Genomic DNA, 22,651 nt, shown 5'->3' with positions numbered 1-22,651 from the left:
AATACACAATAGAACTCAAGTTATCACTCTCTTTCTTATATAATATATCATAGTTCTTGATCTTCTTGACATATTATAGAATATGTTTCAATGCTGATTAACATTCTTTATATAACTGTAAGTTGTATCTTGAAAGATAGTTAACTGTAAATACCATGTTCAATCTGCTGCTCAAGATCAGATATTGTAAGAATCTCAATCCTTGTCAATATTATATAACTGTAAAATCATTATCTAGACTACTGCTCTTATCAGGCAAGAATTCAATGCATATTTCAGCAGTCATTGATATACTGACTGAGTTTATCTTATTCAGTTCAAAATCTTCAAGAATCTTCTCTATGTAACAGCTCTGTATCACTTCTATATTCTCATTTTTCAGATGATTGCCTTTCATTCTCAGATATAACTTATTCTCATCAACATTCTTTGTCTCAAATCACTTAGCTATCTCTGTTAATATTCAATTCAGTTACTACACTTGAGAGCCTGTTACCTAGCAGTTATTGACATGTAGTGTCAAATATATCTTTCAAATAGAGTGATATAGAAAGCTGTCATCATAATGTAATATCTTAAATCTCAATATGAGAAGATGTTCTGTTGTAAGAAAGTACTATACTCTTATCACTTATTTCATTTCATATAAGCTCTGTCAAAGTAGTCTCACTAAATTGTCTCTATTGTATCTCACATCTGTTGACAGTTGTATATAGACAATCTCATTTGATGAAAGAGTTTCATTCATTGACAGTCAATATAGTAAATAAGCTATATAATGCAAATTCTGATATTATCACAGTATATGATTTTATATAATGAATATCTTACTTCTGTAGAAACTCTCTAATCACTCAACAGATCTGAAATTAGATAGTGTGTTCTTTATTATTTAGTTTCTGATGAAACACTTATTTCTCTGATAGAATATTCATATCTGATATTTTCTCAATAATAATATATGTTTTCTACTGTTCAAATATCTTGACTTCTCTCTGTATTGTCATATATCAATAATTTCAGTCTGGGCTTCTTTTGACTTCTGTAAGTGAAATTGAACAGTTAGTCAGAGTACTAAGAATAGAATCATCTTTATTAACTGAATCTTCTATCTTCTCATCATTGACAAGCTGTGTATTATTATTCAAGAGATAGACTGAATCAATGGCATTTTTCAGGTTCTCATTGACAATTATCTTCAAAATATCTGACTTCTTCTTAGCTAGATATCTTAATAAGCAGTGTTATCACTTGTTATTAATGTTCAGAATATCAAGTTCTTCTGATAAGTTAATAGACTTCTTGACTATATTGACAGATTCAGTTGATTTTATGTTAAAATTCTCATCAAAGACTACATCTCATACAATTTTCAGACACTGTCTTACAGAATTTTATAGATGATATTGATATAGTCGCTGATAACTGACTAACTATTATTCTCTACTATCTGTTCTATTTCTGAGTTTACTGAACACTTTTAAATTCTTCTTGTAGATCTTACATTCTTATCTATATATTCAGTGAACTGAGAGTTGTATCTCAGTTCATGCTTTAAAAGGCATAAGTGAAGACTCATTAGTATATCTGAATATCTTGATTGATGTTGAAAATGTGTTAATCATTATAATTACAGCTTATATTATCTCTTCTCAAAGATCTCTTTTTACATTACTATTAAGTAGTAGACTTCTTGTCTTTTCAGTAATAATACAATTGATGTGTTTCACAGAATCATTGAATTATGATGTGTTAAAAGTAAATATCTTATATATGATTTCTTTGATCTGATAATAGATCTTAAGATTCTGACTTGTAAATTCTCTTTCTTCATTTCAATGAAGAGTCTTAATTCTTCATTGTGTAGTTATCTCTATATCTATTATAAAATTAATCAGCTTTGCTGTTAATTCCTCTTTTAATATCCTTAAAATTACTCATCAGTAGCATGTAGTATTATTAGTAATTCTCAATCAGTAGCTTACACTCTCTCTAGAGAATATGTCTTTCTTATCAAAGACTGTTTTCTCTTCTTCTACTAGATCAATGAAGAATCTCATTACTAGCTTGATAGCTCTCATTATAGATTGAAAGATTAAATATGTTATCTTGACTTGCAGACAGATCTTGTAAAATGATAGAGCTCATTGTTCAAGAATTCTCATTTCTACATGTGAATTTGCTGTCATTTTGATAATATCAGTTGAATTGAGATGTCTGAGTTTCTGATGTCATTTCATTATTGTATGTTTCACAATCTTTATATTATTTCTCTCTGATAATGCTAATATTGCATCATTATTCATTATTTGTATCAAGTTTACAGATGTGAAACTATCATCAGATGCAGAAAAATGAATCAGATCTCTATATATAACTGACTTCTTCGACTTATAGATATCTCTATCATTTAATCTCACAGGAAAAGAGAACATTCTGTCAGAAGACATAAGTAATATAATATGATTTTTTTCATATATTAATTGCTTAAACATGTAGTCTTGTCATACAAGCTTGTCTAGCCTGATAAGATTCACTTTTAAATTCAGAGTATAGCAGACATTATTTAATATTATATTTATTTCTTCAACTGATATACTTGTGTTCTTAAGTATTACGACAGAGACTTTAGTTTCATTCATTATTATCAATAATAACTTAACATTCTTCTTTTTTCTCATAATAAGATCTTTATAAGATGTGATATGAGCATCTGATTCAGAGTTTAATATCTAAGTATTCTTTATTGAGTTATTACTTGAATAAATCTCATCTCTTAAGTAGAATATTTATTTCACACTACTGTGAATAGAATCAGTTTCAGTACTAATATCATTCTTATCTTTACCTTTTCTGAAAGTATTGAAATTGATAGAATGTTTCTCAGAATATTTCTTTCAACAGTTATTCTGAATATAATTAACTCTGTTACAGTAATAGCAGATTCTTATTATACTCTCTTTATATTCTGATTGGAAGTCTGTACTCTCATTATTGCTTTTTTATTGTCTGAGCTCTTTATATTATCAGCTATATTTATTATCACATTCTTCAGAACTTCTCTTATCATAGAAAGATGTAGTAGAATATCTTAATAAAGACGTATAAAGTCAGCTTTAAGAGATTGACTATCATTGTTATCAATCTGATTCATTCAGTTTCTAGTGAATAATACTCATATCTAACTCACTTCAGTGAGTAAGCAGTTAAAAAACATGTAGTTCTTGTCACGCTCCCGGCCCCGTCAAGGCCCTGTTGCGGTTCCACACGGCTCATCACTTCCATGCGGATGACTTCATCCTGTCTGAACCGGTTTCCAACCACTCTATGATATCATTCAGATATATTATAGAAAGATCTGATTGATGAATATGAGAATCTCACTTCTATACAAGGTTAGCAGATTACTCTTCCTTGACAGTAAGATGCTGCTGAGATATTGCTCCAGCTATTCTTACTCATGAAATGAGAGAAGAGTATTCACTCATTGTCTATATAGAATAGCTAGATGCTGACTTCTTATTAAAGAAGTCAGTAATTCATTTTTCTTCTACTGAAATATATATAAGAGTTACTGCATTTCTCATACAATCTTCTTAGTATACTAAGTATTATATCTGTGATATTCTTACAATAATCCTGTAGCCTATAAGCTTGCTATTTAAGCAAGATAGTTAAGCTTACTCATATAGCTTCTTAAATAACTATCTCTATATAATGCTGCTGACTAGTTACTGTTTCAGTTTCATTATATTATAATTTGAATCACTGATCTAATTACAAGTTTGAATCAGTCAAGCTCTATTAACAGACTGATATAGTGTTATACACTCATGCTAAGACTGATCTGATCTCACTCTCTGAGAGAAACTTCACATTATTTTCTAGAGTGTGTATATCTCTATTCTGACAGAAATCTGAGATTTCTGAATCTGCTGTATATTTTAGTATGAGCTCTTAAATTACTCTGCTATTACTGCAGTCTCTACACACCTACATCTATTATAGAGATAGAGAGATTAAGATTGAAGATTCTCTGAGTTATAAGAAAAATACATTATCTGAATTTCACAGCTTTATCTATATTCTTGAATGAAAAATCCACCTTAACTCAAGTCAGTTTAATACTCATAAGATATAAGCAATATACACTGTCAACCTTCTTGAAGACATCTCTGCAACTACTTGAGCTATTAAGAAGAGAGAGCTTAAGTATATTAATACTGCTATGACTTAGAAAGAATTCAAAGACTTTCTACTGAATCAAATCAAAGATCACTGTAATTACAGCTTCACAGCAGTACAGCAGTTTAACTCATTATATTAACAAGATAATGAGAATTCTTCTGATTTCAATATACAATTTGAAGAATATTGAGAGGATTTAATTGATAATTTAAATCAATTAAAAACACAGCTTTATCTCATGAAACTGACTTATAAGATGCAGATAATGATATCATAGTATCAGAGTTTATCAATCAATTACACTGAGCTTGTCAACTTAGCTTTTCAGATCTATTTGAATAATCAATACTCTGAGAAAAAGATCAATAAGATCTCTTCTAAGTAATTAATAACAGAATTTAAACAGCACTGTGACAGCTTCAGTGTAAAGAAAGTAAAGAAGAATTTCAAGTATTCTGATTCTTCACTCACTGTGAAGAAATATTAAAAGAGATTTGATAAAAATCTCTGTTTTAACTGCAGAGCTGATGATCACTATACTAGTAATTATAAGAAGCTGAAGAAGAGAAGAAATCAAAGAGATATCTTTTCAAAGTCAACTTCTCTTCTAACAAATGTATCTGTGCAAGATAAAGAAGAGACAGAAATAAAGAATTAATAATTCTCATATTTTCAAGTTTATGTTACAATCACAATGAATACTCTGAATGAGAAGATATCAGTGAGATGCCTACTCAACTTCAGAGTAGATACTAACTTCATCTTCTATTTCTTTTCTTTAATGAAGAATTGAAAGAAGATAGATCTATCAGATCATATGAAATTTACTGATGAAATAAAATATCACGGTTTTAACATAATTCAAGTAAAGTATATAGTCACAAACTCAGAAGAAATCTTCAAGAAAAGCAGTCTGCTTCTTCACACAGTTAATATTATAGATGAAAACATCATTCTAGATCTTCTGTAATTGAGAGAAAACAATTCTCTCATTAACTGAGTCACTTAAATATGACAGTATCATCTCACTGATGAAGACACAGTGATAGAGAAATCTGAAGAGTTTCATTGAAAGAATCTTGAGAAAAAGATAGAGTTGATATACTGTATAGCAGGTGACTGAGACTTGAGAATAGATGAAGAAGTCATCACTCTCACTGCAAGATTAGCAGTAGTATCTAGACTGGCCGGCGGGACCATGAATTTCACATTTGATTTCATTTGATCTGGTCTCATACATTTCTTGATGTGAGTCTCACCAGGACCAAGCATTAAAAAAATCTGAAAATGAATCATTTCTGAGAGAAATGGCATGAAAAATGACCAGATTTAATGCAAGAACAGTGAAATGAGAGTAATTTCTCAGAATAAACTGTGAAAGATGATCATTCTTTCAAAATCAGAATAAGACTGAGACTGAAGATTAAATTCAGTCTCATTCAGTTCATTCAGTGATTGCTTATATAATCAGAATTTGATAATAATTATTGATAATACTCATGAAATAACTAAATACATTCTTATACAAGTTTATTCTTCACTTTCTCATGAAAACTACACTTCTCTGATATACTGTGATCAGAGATATTAAACTGTCTGATAATTTCATGTTTTATAATCATGAGTTTTTTAATTATTTCTTCTTGTAATTGTCTCTGATAATAGTGATAAATATCTCAGCTTGAGTTGAACTTTTGCTTCATTCTCATCTCTGTCAATGAAATTATCAGAATATCATATGTCATCAGTGCAACAGTTGAATATATACTCTCAACAATTTTTTATAACTCTAGAATTGATTTGATGTGTAAATTCATCAGATCATCTTGAAGATAGCAGTCAAATTCAGTTTTATAAGTATGTAGTTTTGCCTGATTTTCAGTTGTAATCAATGTTTGTAAGTTCTGTTTCAAAGTTAGTATTATAGTTCTATGTGATATGAAGTGTTATCAAAGATTGTTACTTATTAGAGAATTGTATTTCACTGTCTTCACATCTCTAATATCTACTCATTTAAATCTCTGATAGTTGACATTGTAGTAGTCTCAGACTAATTTAATATATAAGTCTTATTTCTTCTTTGTTCAATCTTGAGAAGTGTAGATATTAACTTGATAGAAGAGATCTAGTAGAGCTGCTACAGTATAGTACTCTGTAAAAGATTGTTCAGTTTTGCTGTAATAATATACTAGTTTATTTCTTACAGTAATAATAGTCTGTACTATAGTATTATCTCAGACTGAATTTCTTTTTAAGTGATTCAACTACTTCATAAGATGAGTAAATAAACTATTATACACTCATTATACTGACTGCAGTATTGATGTATACATGATTGAGACTGTCTTCATTATCTTATAAAACTGAAACAGTAAATCAATCACATATTTCAACTGAGTTCACTTCATATCAGAAAGTTTCAATGTCTGAATCTTTTTCTAATCAGAGTGTTACACTCAATGATCAATTATCTGACATAATTGAAGAGTCTGAACAGTTATCTTATATATTGAACTTCACTGTGTTCTAACATTCTGTATCATATTCAGTGATGTAACTGATTTATTTATTTATTGAATATCATAAAATCATTATTATTGTTTAGAAGAGATACAAATCACATTAACAATGTTTTGAATCTATGATATTTAAATTATTAGTCAATCTATTCAAAATTAATAGTAGTGTTATTAAAAAGCATTATTAAAAAGTAATATTAAAAAGTGTTATCAAAAAACATTATCTTTTGCAAAGTGAATATAAAAGTTACTTAAGTAATCACTTTCATCTCATTCTCATCTCAAGAATCAGTTATCTTATTATTTATTATCTTGATATTAAGATTCTATATCAGTCTTTATATCACAAGTTGAATCATATGAGCAATGCAGAAGATATGACCTTATTTATCATTTCAGAAATGCAAAGTCAATTTTTGCTTCAAGCTCTTCATTATAGTGTAGTTATTCACAGCATTATCAGTTATAATTATAAGAAGACTGAGACTAATATTTTAATAGTTATTTTTAATCACTGTCATTAATATCTCTTTTATATAATTCTCAGTATGACTACTAATCAATGATTTAAATTCAATTAATGTCTCTTAATAAGTTCAGTTCTCATTAATATAATAATATATAACTCTTATAAATATAAGATTGTTTGTACTAGTTCATGCATTTACTGTGAGAGACACTCTTCAATGATTCTTCAACTCTGATTCTAGATATTGCATATTGACTTTGTAGTATGTCTCAAGATTGAACTGAAGACATGATTGATATAGAATATGAAGATTTGAATTAAGTATTTAAAGAAGTGTTTGAAATTCAGAGTTTTCAATTGATTGAAGAGAAAAATTCAGAGATATATATATGTGAAGTAATTATTCACAGAAGTTATTAGATAAGAGTTATGAAATCAGAGTACTGATATATGATCATTTTCATATGATTTTCTTCAAATTAGAAAGTTAGTATTATCAAAAATTATTATCTGATAGAGCAACTTATCAGCTCAGTAGTAATTTTCTGATTATTTTTCTTTTATTATCTGCATTCTAATGACTTCAGATGTTGAGAAATTTTATCAGAGCTATGATCAGTTTATAATAAATGTTTCTAAATAAAGTTGCAGTGATTACAGTAGAGAGATGACTCTTCAGTAATCTATAATATAATCTGTTAATAATTATTTCATAGTTCATCTCAATATTTGTGTTAAGTTTTTCATAAATTTCATGACCTGGAATCAGATGTGAAGAATGAAGTGATTATTTATTATAATTGAAAGAGAGTATTCTGTGTTGAATTATAAACAACATAGACTTTGTGATTCACAGTGATTTCTTAAAGAGTTTATGAATATTCAATAGAAGTAAAAGAAGTGAAAGAAGTGAATTCAGAAAATATGATAAAGATTTAAGAAAGATGATAATTTATTTTTAATAAAGATAATAACTGATCACTGATATGTGTAAGAAGAATTATTATAAGAGAAAATAATCTTCTTTCTTAGCTTAGTTATAATTTTAGTACTAACTCAGGTTGAATATTATCAATATATAAAAGTAAATAAATAATCTTAATTAATCTCTGTTATATTTCTTGAAATATATTAATATTATAAAAGAGAGTGTTATCAAATTGCATTATCAGTTGATATTATTAAAAATATATTAATATTGTGAATATCAATGTTGAAAAAATATTGATTGTTTTATATTATAGTGATTTGTGAATCATAATAGTTAAATATATATATATATATTATTTCTGACATTGATTACAACTTGTACAATAATTTTTGAAAACTCAAAATTAATTTCAATTATTAATAATTATGAACTTATAACTAATTAATATAAAAAGAAAAAAACTTTTTCTACTTATCATCTTTCTTCTCTTTCTCATTCTTCTTATCATTCTTCATAATTTATTTTTTATTCTTATTCTTCTTCTTCTTCTTCTTATTTAAGATAATAATCATCTCAAAATCTCTCTTCACTGTCTTCTTAGAGAAGGGTTTCTGCTGCTTTCTCTCAGTCAGATTAATCTGCATCTTAAAATCCTGCATTTTCTGATTTACTGTCTCAGGTTTTATCTCAGTGATAAGCAGATTGACATACTCAGAGATCAGAGCTGTCTTCTCAATGTTCTGAATCATAGTGTGTATTTGAGATCTGAACAAGGTCTCAATTCTCTCCTTCTCTATCAGCTTCTGCTAATCAATTAGAGAATAGAAGTGTTATTAAAAATCATTATCTCTTAATAAATAAAAAACTTATCAGTTTTGACTTCTTTGTCTTCTACTCTAACACTCTCTTAATCTTCTTCTACTATTACTTATTTACAGTAACACTCTTCTTCTCTCTCTCTCTCTTTATCTTGATCTCAAATCATTCTCAGAACTTCTTCTGATCTTATTACTACTGTATAAGACTCTTCACTATCTTCTTTTTCAATCTCTCACAGACAGTGTCATTCACATTATTTCTATACTTAGTTCAGTCTAAATCTATTAGAAGTATTACTTAAAATTGTTATTATTCTACTTTCTTACAGAGTCTTTTCAAGGCATTATAATATATCTTATAATCTGTCTTCTCTTACTTAAATGCCTTCTTCTTCTCTCTCTTCAATCTGTGATAATGCTTCTATGTCTTGATGGTCTGCAGAACTGCAGAATATTTGAAGAGGAATGACATGATTGATTTCAGTAAGTGTTGAAGAGAGGTGAAGACAGAAGAGATGATCAGAAATAATATAATAATAGTGATAATAATGATAATAATGATGATGATGATAATCATAATAGTGATAGTGATAATAGTAATAATGATAATAATGATAATAATGATGATGATAATAATGATGATGAAAGAAGAAGTGTATTAAAATATATTACTCACTTATCAAATATAGAGAGACTTAAAGAAAATATTAACAGCTTTCAGAGATGTACAGAAACAGTTACAGTGTTGTATAGTAATATTATCTTCATTCAATATATACACTGTTGATATTCTTTACATGTAGTTATCATATAATCTGTATTAGAGATATATGCAGAAAACAGATCTTTATTACTACAGTGAATAATTGCAGCAATTCTCTGTTTTCATATTATAAAGATAAGTTATTCTCATTTCTTTCTTCTCTCTTTTCTCTTCTTCAATCAATCATTAATTCCAAGCTGATATGAAAACTTTTAAAACACTCTCAGAAACTCTCAAATTAAAGAGTATAGACTAATCAAATTTTAAATGTAGAAGAAATCAAATTATCTTCTACAGATTCAATTACTCACTTCTCTCTTAAATAAAACAGCAGTCATATTCCTCTTCCCTCTTCTCAATCAAACAAAACATGGCCTGTGAAAAGTGAGTATCATGCCAGATTATAATGACCAACACAGTCATAGTACACAGAGCTGCATACATGCAGTATATGCTGGACTGAGAGACTGTATGAGTTGCAAACTGACAGCAGCATTTCAGAGAGAGCTGTGCAGTGTGAGAAAGCTATAACTCTCAGTTACATGCATAGAGAGTGAATTATCACAGTAAGTGCATCTGCATTGCATGAAAGTAACACTTTTTGATAACACTCAGTCTCTGATATCATGAAAATAGAGTCTCTTCATGAGATTCATTTTTATCAGAAGTCAGAGAATCTTATATTTCTCAAGATTATCTTCACACATCTTGTCTGTGAAATCAATGAGAAGAATCATTGCTTTTAGTGTTCTATTCTTGATATCATTCAAGTGATAGCAGAGTTCACCCTGACCACACTTTTTAAGTGTATATTTTCTAATTATTCACATTTATACAGATATATACTGATTATTTATTAGATGATGTTAAGACAATGACTCATTGCAGTCATATTACTCTCACTGTGAGAAATACACAGTTGATAATGAACATTGTGAAGACTCTGAAGAGTGAGTATTTTAAGAATACTGTGACTCTGCAATCTTGATTTTTTTTTGTTTTTATTTTTTATTTTTTTCTTTTTCTTTTCTTTTTTTTTTTCTTTCTCTTTTTTTTTTCATTGTGATTTTTTCTTGTTTTTATTTTGTTTTTTGTATTTTATATTTTTTTTATAATTAAAATTATATGAATTATAATCTGTGTTCAGAAAAGTAATGATATTTGATAATACTCTCTATTGAATTTTCAACAAATGAGTACTATGTTATGATATTATGTAAGTGAGAAATGATTTCATGATCTCATTTAATGTCATTCTCAATAATGAGATCAGAATGAAAATGTGACTAAGAATTCAAATATATTCTTTATCTGAGACTAGATTTTTATTTGAAAAGTGAATCTGAGACCTTTAATATTTGAAATAATGTGATTTGAGATCAATGTGATGAACATAAATCATGATCAGAAGTAATGCTTTTAGACAATGTGACAACTGTAAAGTGTGATTCTGGTCTCAGACACGGTCACACGGTCAGTCTAGTAGTATCTGTTATTGAAGATGAACATATATAATGTCTTTTCACACATTATAAGAATGTCTTTTCAGAAAGAGAAGCAGTGAAGTTTTCTGACATCAAGATGTGATATAAGATCTGTCTTGAAGATGATACAACAGTACTGTACAGACCTCTTTACAACTTATCTGTAAAGAAATTGAATATTCTATGCAAATATCTTGAGAAAGTGCAATTGAAGAACTGAATATACTCATCAAAGAGTTCAACAGAGACATCTATACTCTTTATACTCAAGAAGAACAGTAGACTACATCTATGTAAAGACTACAGAGGTCTCAATAAGATGACACTTAAGAATTACTATTTATTACTATTAATTAATGAGATGATTAATTGATTATCTGAAGCAAAGATATTCTCAAAGATTGATATACAGAATATCTATCATAGAATCAGACTTAATGAAGATAATGTTTGAAAAACAGCTTTTTGTACTAAGTACAGTAATTTTGAATATCTTGTTTTATCTTTTAATCTTTATAACACTTCAGCCATCTTTCAGATCTATATAAATGAGGTGCTGCAGGGCCTTGTTGACATCTCCTGCATAGTATACTTGAATGACATTCTAATCTCCTCAAAAACAGAGAAAGAACATGATACTCATGCTTAAGAAGTGTTAAGTTGCTTGAGATAGTATCAACTCTATACAAACACTGAAAAATGCTCATTCTACATGCAGAAGATTGATTTCTTAAGTTATATTATTGAGATGAATGATATTTCAATGAACAGAAGCTGAGTCTTCATCATTGAGAACTGACTGATGCTGTGAATGAATTATAAGATGCAGATGTTTCTAGAATTTGCAAATTTCTACAGATAATTCATCTATGTATATTCACAGATTACTGTCTCTCTTACAGATCTGTTAAAGAGAAGTGTGAAAGACAGAAAAACAGAATCATTTATTCTTACTCAAGACACTGTGCAGGTGTTTACAGAATTAAAACAAGCTTTTATAGATGTCACAATACTGAATCACTTTAATCTCAACTTACACAGTCAGTGTGAGACTGATACATTCAGAAATGAAGTCTGTGAAATCTTTTCACAGTTGACATCAGCGACCTTTCAACATTGAAAGAAGCAGAGAATAATAATCTCTGAGAATACAGACAATGAAATGTCTGTGAGAGAAGGCTTTTTCACAGAGTCTATAAGATACTGTGAATAAAGATCAGTGATCTTCTTCTTCAAGAAATTATCACTCATACAGAGAAGATATGATACTCATAATCAAGAGATATTAGCAATTGTCAAATTCTTTAAGATCTGGTGATATTATCTTCAGAGTAGTAAGTATTCAGTGTAAGTTCTCACTGATTATACAAATCTCTGTTACTTCTTAATAATAAAGAGCTTGACAGAATATCAAGTCAGATGAGTGAAGCTGCTTTTAAAGTATGATTTCTATATCTGATACTGTTCAGATCAGCTTAATCTCACTGATACACTGTCTAAACAGCCTGATTATAATATTATTAATGCAGAGAAGAATTCTATAAAAGAATCTCTGTCATTACTGCAGAAGAAGCTGACTGCAGAGAATTGAGATTCTCTGAAGCTTGAAAACAGTGCTGGTAAGACAGCTGTGTAACTCAGTATAGAAGATGAAAGAAAATTCAGATCTTCACAGAGAACTGACACTGAAGATTATGAGCTTCTTATATTATATCTTACTATCATTGAATTGATAAAGAATAAAATGATCTACAATCTTTTAACTCAACTACTTTTGAAATTCATTAATAAGTTACAGAAGAGAGACATCACTACTGCAGCTTAAATGCAGAAGTTAAAGAAGAAAGAATTCAGTTTAAACTTGAAAGAGACAGACTCTGAGTGAGACAGTATCACTAAGAAATCAAGTCACTGATAACTAGAGAAATGTGAACTTCTACTACTGAATGATTCAGTCTTCATCTCTCATAGCAGAGCAGTGTGTCAGAAGTTATTGAGAATTCATCATAATAATTCTCATATAAAGCACTTCAGATTAGAGAAGACTAAGAAGCTTCTAAAATATAAATATCTTTAAGACAAGCTCTGAACAGATGTCAAAGAGTATATTAAGACTTATAATATCTATCAAAGAATAAAGATTCTGCAGTATAAGTAATACAGTGAGTTGATATCACTGTCTATTTTAAGAAGCTTATGACAGAATCTATCAATGAATTTTATAATTGATCTGCTGAAGTCAATAAGAGTCAAAGAATATAACTTAATTTTGATTATTATCAACTATTTGACAAAGATAGTAAAATATATTTCTATTTATAAAAAGATTAAAGCTGTTGAATTAACTGACCTGTTTTTAGATATTATTATTCATGATCACAGTGCTCTGAAATTGTTGATAATAGATTAAGAATTTCTCTTCATCAGTAAATACTGATCAGCTTTTTACTATTATCTTATAATAAGATGTCTTCTCAGCATTATATTTCATTCACAGACAGATGATCAGACTGAATATTAGAATCAGACATTAGAATAGCATCTTTAAGTATTCTATTTATATTATCAGAATAATTGACTTAAACATCTTCTGATCACTGAATTCATATATAATAATGCAAAACAATGTAATCTTAAAAGTATTTTCTTTCTATACTTATTATGAATATAATTTTTCATTACTCAGTGATATCACAGACAATATTTCAAAGAGAGAAATAGACAGTCAGAATGTTAAACAGATACAGAGAATAGAGTACTTCTCAGTATTAGAAGTAAAAGCAAGATTAGAACTTTTGAATAAAATTCATGAGAAGATGATGAAAAGTATTTGCTGCACTCAGAAATAGCAGATAGAATACTATAATTAAAAATATCTTTCAATAAAGTTCTTGATAGAGAATCAAGTACTACTTTCAGCAAAGAATATTAAGACAATGAGATTATATAAGAAGTACAGTGAGCAGTGACTAGGATCTTTCTCAGTAATAAGAGTGATAAATAAGCAGATATATAAGTTGAAATTAGTCTCAGAATTAAAATCAATTCATTCTATTTTTTACATTTTCTATTTAAAGCTCTATAAGCAATATCTCAGAGCAGAGCTGTCTTAGCTGAATTATATTAAGATTAAGAGTGATACTGAATATCTTATGAAGAAAATATTGAATAAATGAATATATTATAGCAAGCTTTAATATCTTATTAAATAAGAAGATTATTAATTATTAGAGAATTTGTGAGAACTGCTTAAGCATTTGAAAAATACTGAGAAAGAGATTATAAGCTATGAGATAGCTAGTAGAGATCACTCTATTACACATCAGAGACATTAAGTAAGAAATACTGCTTAAGACTTTTTATTTTTCTCAAAGGATTTTTTAAAGATAATCTTGCAGTGATGAGTCAGTGTCTTATGAACTCTGTAACACTCTTCTTCTATTTTCTCTCAAAGGGTTTTTAGAAGTTTAATGAGTCTACATAAGTGTAAAATTCCTGAAGCAGTTAATAAGAAAGAAAGAAATATTTGAAATTAATAAAGATTAATATTATCAATCTACAGACTGCTGCTATTCTAATAAGGCTGCAGCTCACTGAAAAAGTAAAAAGAGAAATCAGAGCCTACTCATTAATAATTATATCTTCATTAAACTTATTCTTCACTGTTGAAGTCTTCAGTATCAGTAGCTTTATCTGCTGAGAAGTTAGTACTGTAATGTCACAGAAGAGTATAAGAGATATATGAAGTTATTAACTTATTAATTTATAAAGTATGTCAGTCATCTACTTCAATTGAAGTGAGATTCTCTTTAATCAGTGATTTATCTCTACAGTGCTTTTAACAGCAGTACTGACTGATCTCTTCTTAGAATCAGCTATTCTGAGATGTTTTTTCATCTCAGAGACTTACACTTTCATCTTCTTTTACAGATAAGCAAGAGAAATCTTCTCAGTCTTGATAAAATCTGTCAATACTTGAAGCTCTGACATTCTTGCTCTGTACTGCTTGAGTATCTGAACTTCTTGTCAGAACTGATATAATGTCTTCTTATAGAATAGATAATACTTACAGAGAGATAGAAGTCATTATTACAGATACAATGAAAATAATGAAAGTAAGAGAAGAGATAAGTACATAAGATTTCTTCTTTCTTCAGCTGCTTAGCACAGTATAGATAAGTGACAGTGCTGATCAGAGACTGCACTGAAGCCTTCTCACAGAGAGAAGATAAAGAAACTGCAGAACTCTGTAAACTCCACTCAGCAGCATTTCAAGTAGAGCTCAGATATGTCACAGAAGAGAAACTACAGATTGAGCTTCTCAGAGCTGCTATTTCTGAAATCAAGCTCTCTCTAAGATTCTCTTCAAATAATCACACAGGATCATACATCACTGTGTTGACTGAGAAAGAGAACAGCATTGCAACAGCAGCAGAGAGGGCAGAAAAAGAACTGAATGCAGACAAACTAATCAGCAGAAGAGACAACATCTCACTGTAAGTCACAGTAACTATCATCACAGCTGTAAGAGAAGCAGGAGAAGAAGAAGAAGAAGATGTGACAACGAGAGCAGTACTCTCACAGCTCATTAATGCTGTTATCTTCATCTTCAATCTGGCTTTCTTGACAGTTACAAAGGCTGCAGCTGCATTATGAAGACATTAGATCACTAGAAAATATCAGCATAAGCTCTTTATTATCTTTCAAGATTGATACTTTCATACACTCACTATTGAAGAAGAGAAGAGGGGGAAAAAATGTGTCACAGAAGAGAAGAATCTTTTCAAAAAAATTCTATTATTACTGTTAGCTTGTCTCTAAAACATATCACTTTTGCAGAGAATTTTATACACAGAACAGAATATAATGAGTGATCTGTAAGTTACTTATTAACTACATTTTTCACATTTTAAATTAATATATAAGAAACTTACTTATTACACAGTTAATTTGAACAGAGATGAGAAAGAAAGATTTATACAGTCAGTAGAAAACTCATCTATTTCTTTATATTATATATGCATGCACTATCAAATCAGTTAATAACTGTTATTATACAACAAAGATAACTTCTAATTTAGTAATCTTGAGAATATCAGAACTATGCTCTTAAAGAGAAGAGTATTGTCACACTCTCAGTTATATCAAGACTCTGTTATAATTTCACACATAGACTGACCGTGTGACTGTGTCTGAGACCAGGATCAAACTTTACAGTTGTCATGTTGCCTAAAAGCATTACTTCTGATCATGGTTTATGTTCATTACATTGATTTCAAATCACATTATTTCAAATATTAAAGGTCTCAGATTCACTTTTCAAATAAAAATCTAGTCTCAGGTAAAGAATATGTTTGAATTCTTAGTCACATTTTCATTCTGATCTCATTATTAAAAATGACATTAAATGAGACTATAAAATCATTTCTCACTTACATAATATCATAACATAGTGCTCATTTGTTGAAAATTCAATAGAGAGTGTTATCAAATATCATTACTTTTCTGAACACAGATCATAATTAATATCATTTTAATTAAAAAAAAAATATAAAACATAAAAAATAATAAAAAAATAAAAAATAAAACAACAAGAAAAAATCACAACAAAAAAAAAAAAAAGAGAAAGAAAAAAAGAAGAGAAAGAAAAAAAGAGAAAGAAAGAGAAAGAAAAAAAAAAAAAAGAAAAGAAAAAGAAAAAAACAAAAAATAAAAATACAAAAAAATCAAGATCACAGAGCTGCAGTATCTTCAAAATACTTACTTTTCAGAGTCTTTATAATATTCATCATCAACTGTGTATCTCTCACAGTGAGAGTAACACAGCTGCAATGAGCTATTGTCTTAACATCATTTAACAAATAATCAGTATATATCTATATAAATGTGAATAATTAGAAAATATACACTTAAAAAGTGTGGTCAGAGTGAACTCTGCTATCACTTGAATGACATTAAGAGCAGAACACTGAAATTGATGATTCTCTTCATCAATTTCATAAATAAGATATGTGAAGATGATCTTGAAAAATATAAGATTCTCTGACTTCTGATAAAAATCAATCTCATGAAGAGACTCTATTTTCATTATATCAGAGACTGAGTATTATTAAAAAGTGTTACTTCAATGCATATGTACTTACTGCAGTGATTCATTCTCTGCACATGTGATCAAGAGTTATGACTTTCTCATACTGCATGACTCTCTCTGAAATACTGCTGCTGATTTGCAACTCATGCAGTCTTTCAGTTCAGTACACACTGCATATATACAGCCCTGTGTGCTGAGGCTGTGTTAATCATTATGGTCTGGCATGATACTCACTTTTCACAGGCCATGTTTTGTTTGATTGAGAAGAAGAGGAAACACAACTGCTGTTTTATTTAAGAGAGAGTGAGTAATTGAATCTGTAGAAGATAATTTGATTTCTTCTGCATTTGAAATTTGATTAGTCTATACTCTTCAATTTGAGAGTTTCTGAGAGTGTTTTAATAGTTTTCATATCAGCTTGAAATTAGTGATTGATTGAAGAAGAGAAAAGAGAGAAGAAAGAAATGAGAATAACTTATCTTTATAATATAAAAATAGAGAATTGCTGCAATCATTTGTTCTAGTAATAAAGATCTGTTTTCTGTATGTATCTCTGATACAGATTATATGATAACTGTATACAAAGAATATCAACAGTGTATATATTGAATGAAGATGATATTGCTATGCAACACTGTAGCTGTTTCTGTACATTGCTGAAAGCTGTTAATATTTTCTTTAAGTCTCTTTATATTTGATAAGTCAGTAATATATTTCAATGCACTCTCTCTTTCATTATTATCATCATCATCATCATTATCATCATCATTATCATCACTATCATCATCATCATTATCATCATTATCATCATTATTATCATTATTATCATATTATTTCTGACTGTCTCTTCTGCGTTCATCTCTCTTCAATACTCATTAAAATCAATCATGTCATTTCTCTTCAAATATTCTGCAGTTCTGTGAATCATCAAGGTGTGTGAGTACTGTCATAGATTGAAGAGAGAGAAGAAGAAGATATTCAAGTAAGAGAAGACAGATTGTAAGACATGTTATGATATCTTGAAGAGACTCTGTAAGAGAGTAGAATGATAACAATTTTAAGTAACACTTCTGATAGATTTAGACTGAACTAAGTATAGAAATAATGTGAATGACATCATCTGTGAAAGATTGAAGAAGAAGACAGTGAAGAGTCTCATGCAGTAGTGATGAGATCAGAAGAAGTTCTGAGAATGATTTAAGATTAAGATAAAGAGAGAGAGAGAGAAGAAGAGTGTTACTATAAATAAGTAATAGCAGAAGAAGATTGAGAGAGTATTAAAATGAGAGATAAAGAAGTTAAAACTGATAAGTTTTTTATTTATTAAGAGATAATAATTTTTAATAATACTTCTGTTCTCTAATTGATTAGCAGGAGCTGATAGAGAAGAAGGAAATTAGAGCCTTATTCAGGTCTTGAATGCACTTCATGATTCAGAATATTGAGAAGACAGCTCTGCTCTCTGAGCATGTTAATCTGCTTACTACTGAGATGGAATCTGAGACAGCAAATCAGAAAATGCAGGATTTTGAGATGCAGATTGACCTGACTGAGAGAAAGCAGTGAGAATCCTCTTCTGAGAAGATAGTGAAGAGAGATTTTAAGATGATTATCATCTCAGATGAGAAGAAGAAGAAGAAGAAGAAGAATAAGAAGTGAATTATAAAGAATGATAAGAAGAATGAGAAAGAGCAGAAAGATGATAAGTAGAAAAAGTTTTTTTCTTTTTATATTAGTTAGTTATAAGTTCATAATTATTAATAATTGAAATTAATTTTGAGTTTTTAAAAACTATTGTACAAGTTGTAATCAAGTCAGGAATAATATATATATATATATATATATTTAACTATCATGATTCACAAATCACTATAATATATAAGTATCAACATTTTTTCAACAATGATATTCACAATATTAATATATTTTTAATGATATTATCTGATAATATAATTTGATAATACTCTCTTTCACAATATTAATATATTTCAAGAAATATGACAGAGATTAATCAAGATTGTTTATTTACTTTTATACATTAATGATATTCAATCTGAGTTAGTACTAAAATTATAACTAAGCTAAGAAATAAGATTATTTTCTCTTATATTAATTCTTCTTACACACATCAGTGATCAGTTATTGAAAATAAATTATCATCTTTCTTAAATTATTATTATATCTTCTGAATTCACTTCTTTCACTTCTTTTACTTCTATTGAAGATCTATAAACTTTTCAAGAAATCACTGTGAATCATAAAGTCTATATTGTTTATAATTCAATACAGAATGCTCTCTTTCAATTATAATGAATGATCACTTCATTCTTCACATCTGATTTCAGGTCATGAAATTTATGAAAAACTCAACACAAACACTGAGATGAACTATGAAATAATTATCAACAGATTGTATTATAGATTACTGAAGAGTTATCTCTCTGTTATAATTACTACAACTTTATTCAGAAATATTCATCATGAACTGATCATGACTCTGGAGAAATTTTCTGACATCTGAAGTCATCAGAATGCAGACAATAAAAGAAAAATAATCAGAAAATTACTACTGAGCTGATAAGTTACTCTGTCAGATAATGATTTTTGATAACACTAACTTTCTAATTTGAAGGAAATCATGTGAAAATGACTATGTATCAGTACTCTGATTTCACAACTCTTATCTGATAACTTCTGTGAATAATTACTTCACATATGTATATCTCTGAATCTTTCTCTTTAATCAATTGAAAATTCTGAATTTCAAACACTTCTTTAAATGCTTAATTCAAATCTTCATATTCCACATTGATTCTGTCTTCAGTTCAATCTTAAGACACACTACAAAGTCAATATATAATATCTAGAATCAGAGTTGAAGAATTATTGAAGAGTGTCTCTCACAGTGAATGCATGAACTAGTACAAACAATCTTTCATTTATAAGAGTTATATGTTATTACATTGATGAGAACTGAACTTATTAAGAGACATTAATTGAATTTGAATCTTTGATCAGTAGTCATACTGAGAATTATATAACAGAGATATTAATAACTGTGATTAAAAATGACTATTGAGATATTAGTCTCAGTCTTCTTACAATTACAACTGATAATACTGTGAATAACTACACTATGATGAAGAGCTTGAAGCAAAAATTGACTTTGCATTTCTGAAATAATAAACAAGGTCATATTCTCTGCATTGCTTATATGATTTAACTTGTGATGCAAACACTGATAAAGAATCTTAACATTAAGATGAAGAATAATGAGATGACTGATTCTTGAGATGAGAATGAGATGAAAGTGATTACTCAAGTAACTTTTACATTTACTTTACAAAAGATAATGTTTTTTGACAACACTTTTTAATATTGCTTTTTAATAATGCTTTTTGATAATACTACTGTTAATTTTGAATAAATTGACTAATAATTTAAATATCACAGATTTAAAACATTGCTAATGTGATTTATACCTTCTCTAAACAATAATAACAATTCTATGATATTCAATAAATAAACAAATCAATCACATCACTGAATATGATACAGAATGTTAGAATATAATGAAGTTCAATATATAAGATGACTGTTCAGACTCTTTGATTGCATCAGATAATTGATCATTGAGTGTAACACTCTGATCAGAAAAAGATTCAGATATTGAAACTTTCTAATATGAAGTGAACTCAGTTGAAATATATAATTGATTTACTATTTCAGTTTTATAAGACAATAAAGACAGTCTTAATTACTTGTACATCAATGCTGCAGTTAGTCTGATGAGTGTATAACAGTTTATTTACTTATCTTAAGAAGTAGTTGAATCACTTAAAAAGAAATTCAGTCTGAGATGATGCTATAGTGCAGGCTATTATTACTGTAAGAAATAAACTGGCATATTACTACAGTAAAACTGAACAATCTTTTACAGAGTACTATACTGTAGCAGCTCTACTAGATCTCTTTCATTGAGTTAATATCTACACTTCTTAAGATTGAACAGAGAAGAAATGAGACTTATATATTAAATTAGTCTGAGACTACTACAATGTCAACTATCAGAGATTTAAATAAGCAGATGTTTAAGATATGAAGACAGTGAAATACAATTCTCTAGTAAGTAACAATCTTTGATAACACTTTATATTACATAGAACTATAATACTAACTTTGAAACAGAACTTACATACATTGATTATAACTGAAAATCAGTCATAACTACATACTTATAAAACTGAATTTAACTGCTATCTTCAAGATGATCTGACAAATTTACATGTCAAATCAATTCTAAAGTTATGAAAAATTGTTAAGAGTATATATTCAACTATTACACTGATGATGTGTGATATTCTGACAATTTCATTGACAGGGATGAGAATGAAGTGAAAGTTCAACTCAAGTTAAGATATTTATCACTATCACTGAGAACAATTACAAGAAGAAACAATCAAGAAACTCATGATTGTAAAACATGAAATTATCAGACAGTTTAATATCTCTAATCACAGTATATCAGAGAAGTGTAGTTTTCATGAGAAAGTGAAGAATAAACTTGCACAAGAATGTATTTAGTTGTTTCATGAGTGTTATCAATAATTGTTATCAAATTCTGATTATATAAGCAATCACTGAATGAACTGAATAAGACTGATTTTGATCTTCAGTCTCAGTCTCATTCTGATTTTGAAAGAATGATCATCTTTCACAGTTTATTCTGAGAAATTACTCTCATTTCACTGTTCTTGAATTAAATCTGGTCATTTTTCATGTTATTTCTCTCAGAAATGGTCCATTTTCAGATTTTTTTGAGACTTGGTCCTGGTGGGACTCACGCCAAGAAATGTATGAGACCAGATCAAATGAGATCAAATGTGAAATTCATGGTCCCGCCGGCCAGTCTATTCACACAGTTTATTACTTTCATATAGATGACTTCATCTCATCTGAACTGATTTTCAATCACTCTATGACATTATTCAGATATATTATAGAAAGATCTAATTAATGAATATAAGAACTCTGCTTCTATACAAGATCAGCAGATTACTCTTTCTTAGTAGTAAGACACTGCTGAGGTATTACTTCAGCTATTCTCACTCATGAAATAAGAGAAGAGTATCTGCTCATTGTCTATATAGAATAGCTAGATGCTGACTTCTCATTAAAGAAGTCAGTGATTTGTTTTTCTTCTAATGAAATATATACAAGAGTTACTGTGTTTCTTATACAATCTTCTTAGTATACTAAGTATCATATCTGTGATATTCTCACAATAACCCTGTAGTCTACAAGCTCACTATTTAAGCAAGACAGTCAAGCTTACTTATACAGCTTCTCAAACAACTATCTCTATATGACATCACTGACTAGTCACTG

General features: G+C 28.6%; 1 protein-coding gene across 1 annotated transcript; it reads right to left on the bottom strand.

Moving 5' to 3' along the window:
• Nucleotides 1–8,625: 8,625 nt before the first annotated feature.
• On the bottom strand, nucleotides 8,626–8,856 carry BDBG_16447 (uncharacterized protein; the record flags this gene model as incomplete). The annotated part of the gene is made up of 1 exon (XM_031724396.1): nucleotides 8,626–8,856. The coding sequence occupies one exon, from the start codon at nucleotides 8,854–8,856 to the stop codon at nucleotides 8,626–8,628; it is 231 nt and encodes a 76-aa protein (XP_031576619.1).
• Nucleotides 8,857–22,651: the final 13,795 nt, after the last annotated feature.

Source organism: Blastomyces gilchristii (assembly GCF_000003855.2).
Source record: "Blastomyces gilchristii SLH14081 genomic scaffold supercont1.3, whole genome shotgun sequence".
Taxonomy (NCBI): Eukaryota; Fungi; Ascomycota; class Eurotiomycetes; order Onygenales; family Ajellomycetaceae; genus Blastomyces; species Blastomyces gilchristii.
Note: the sequence above shows the minus strand (reverse complement) of the source record. Positions and strands in the feature narration are given on the sequence as shown.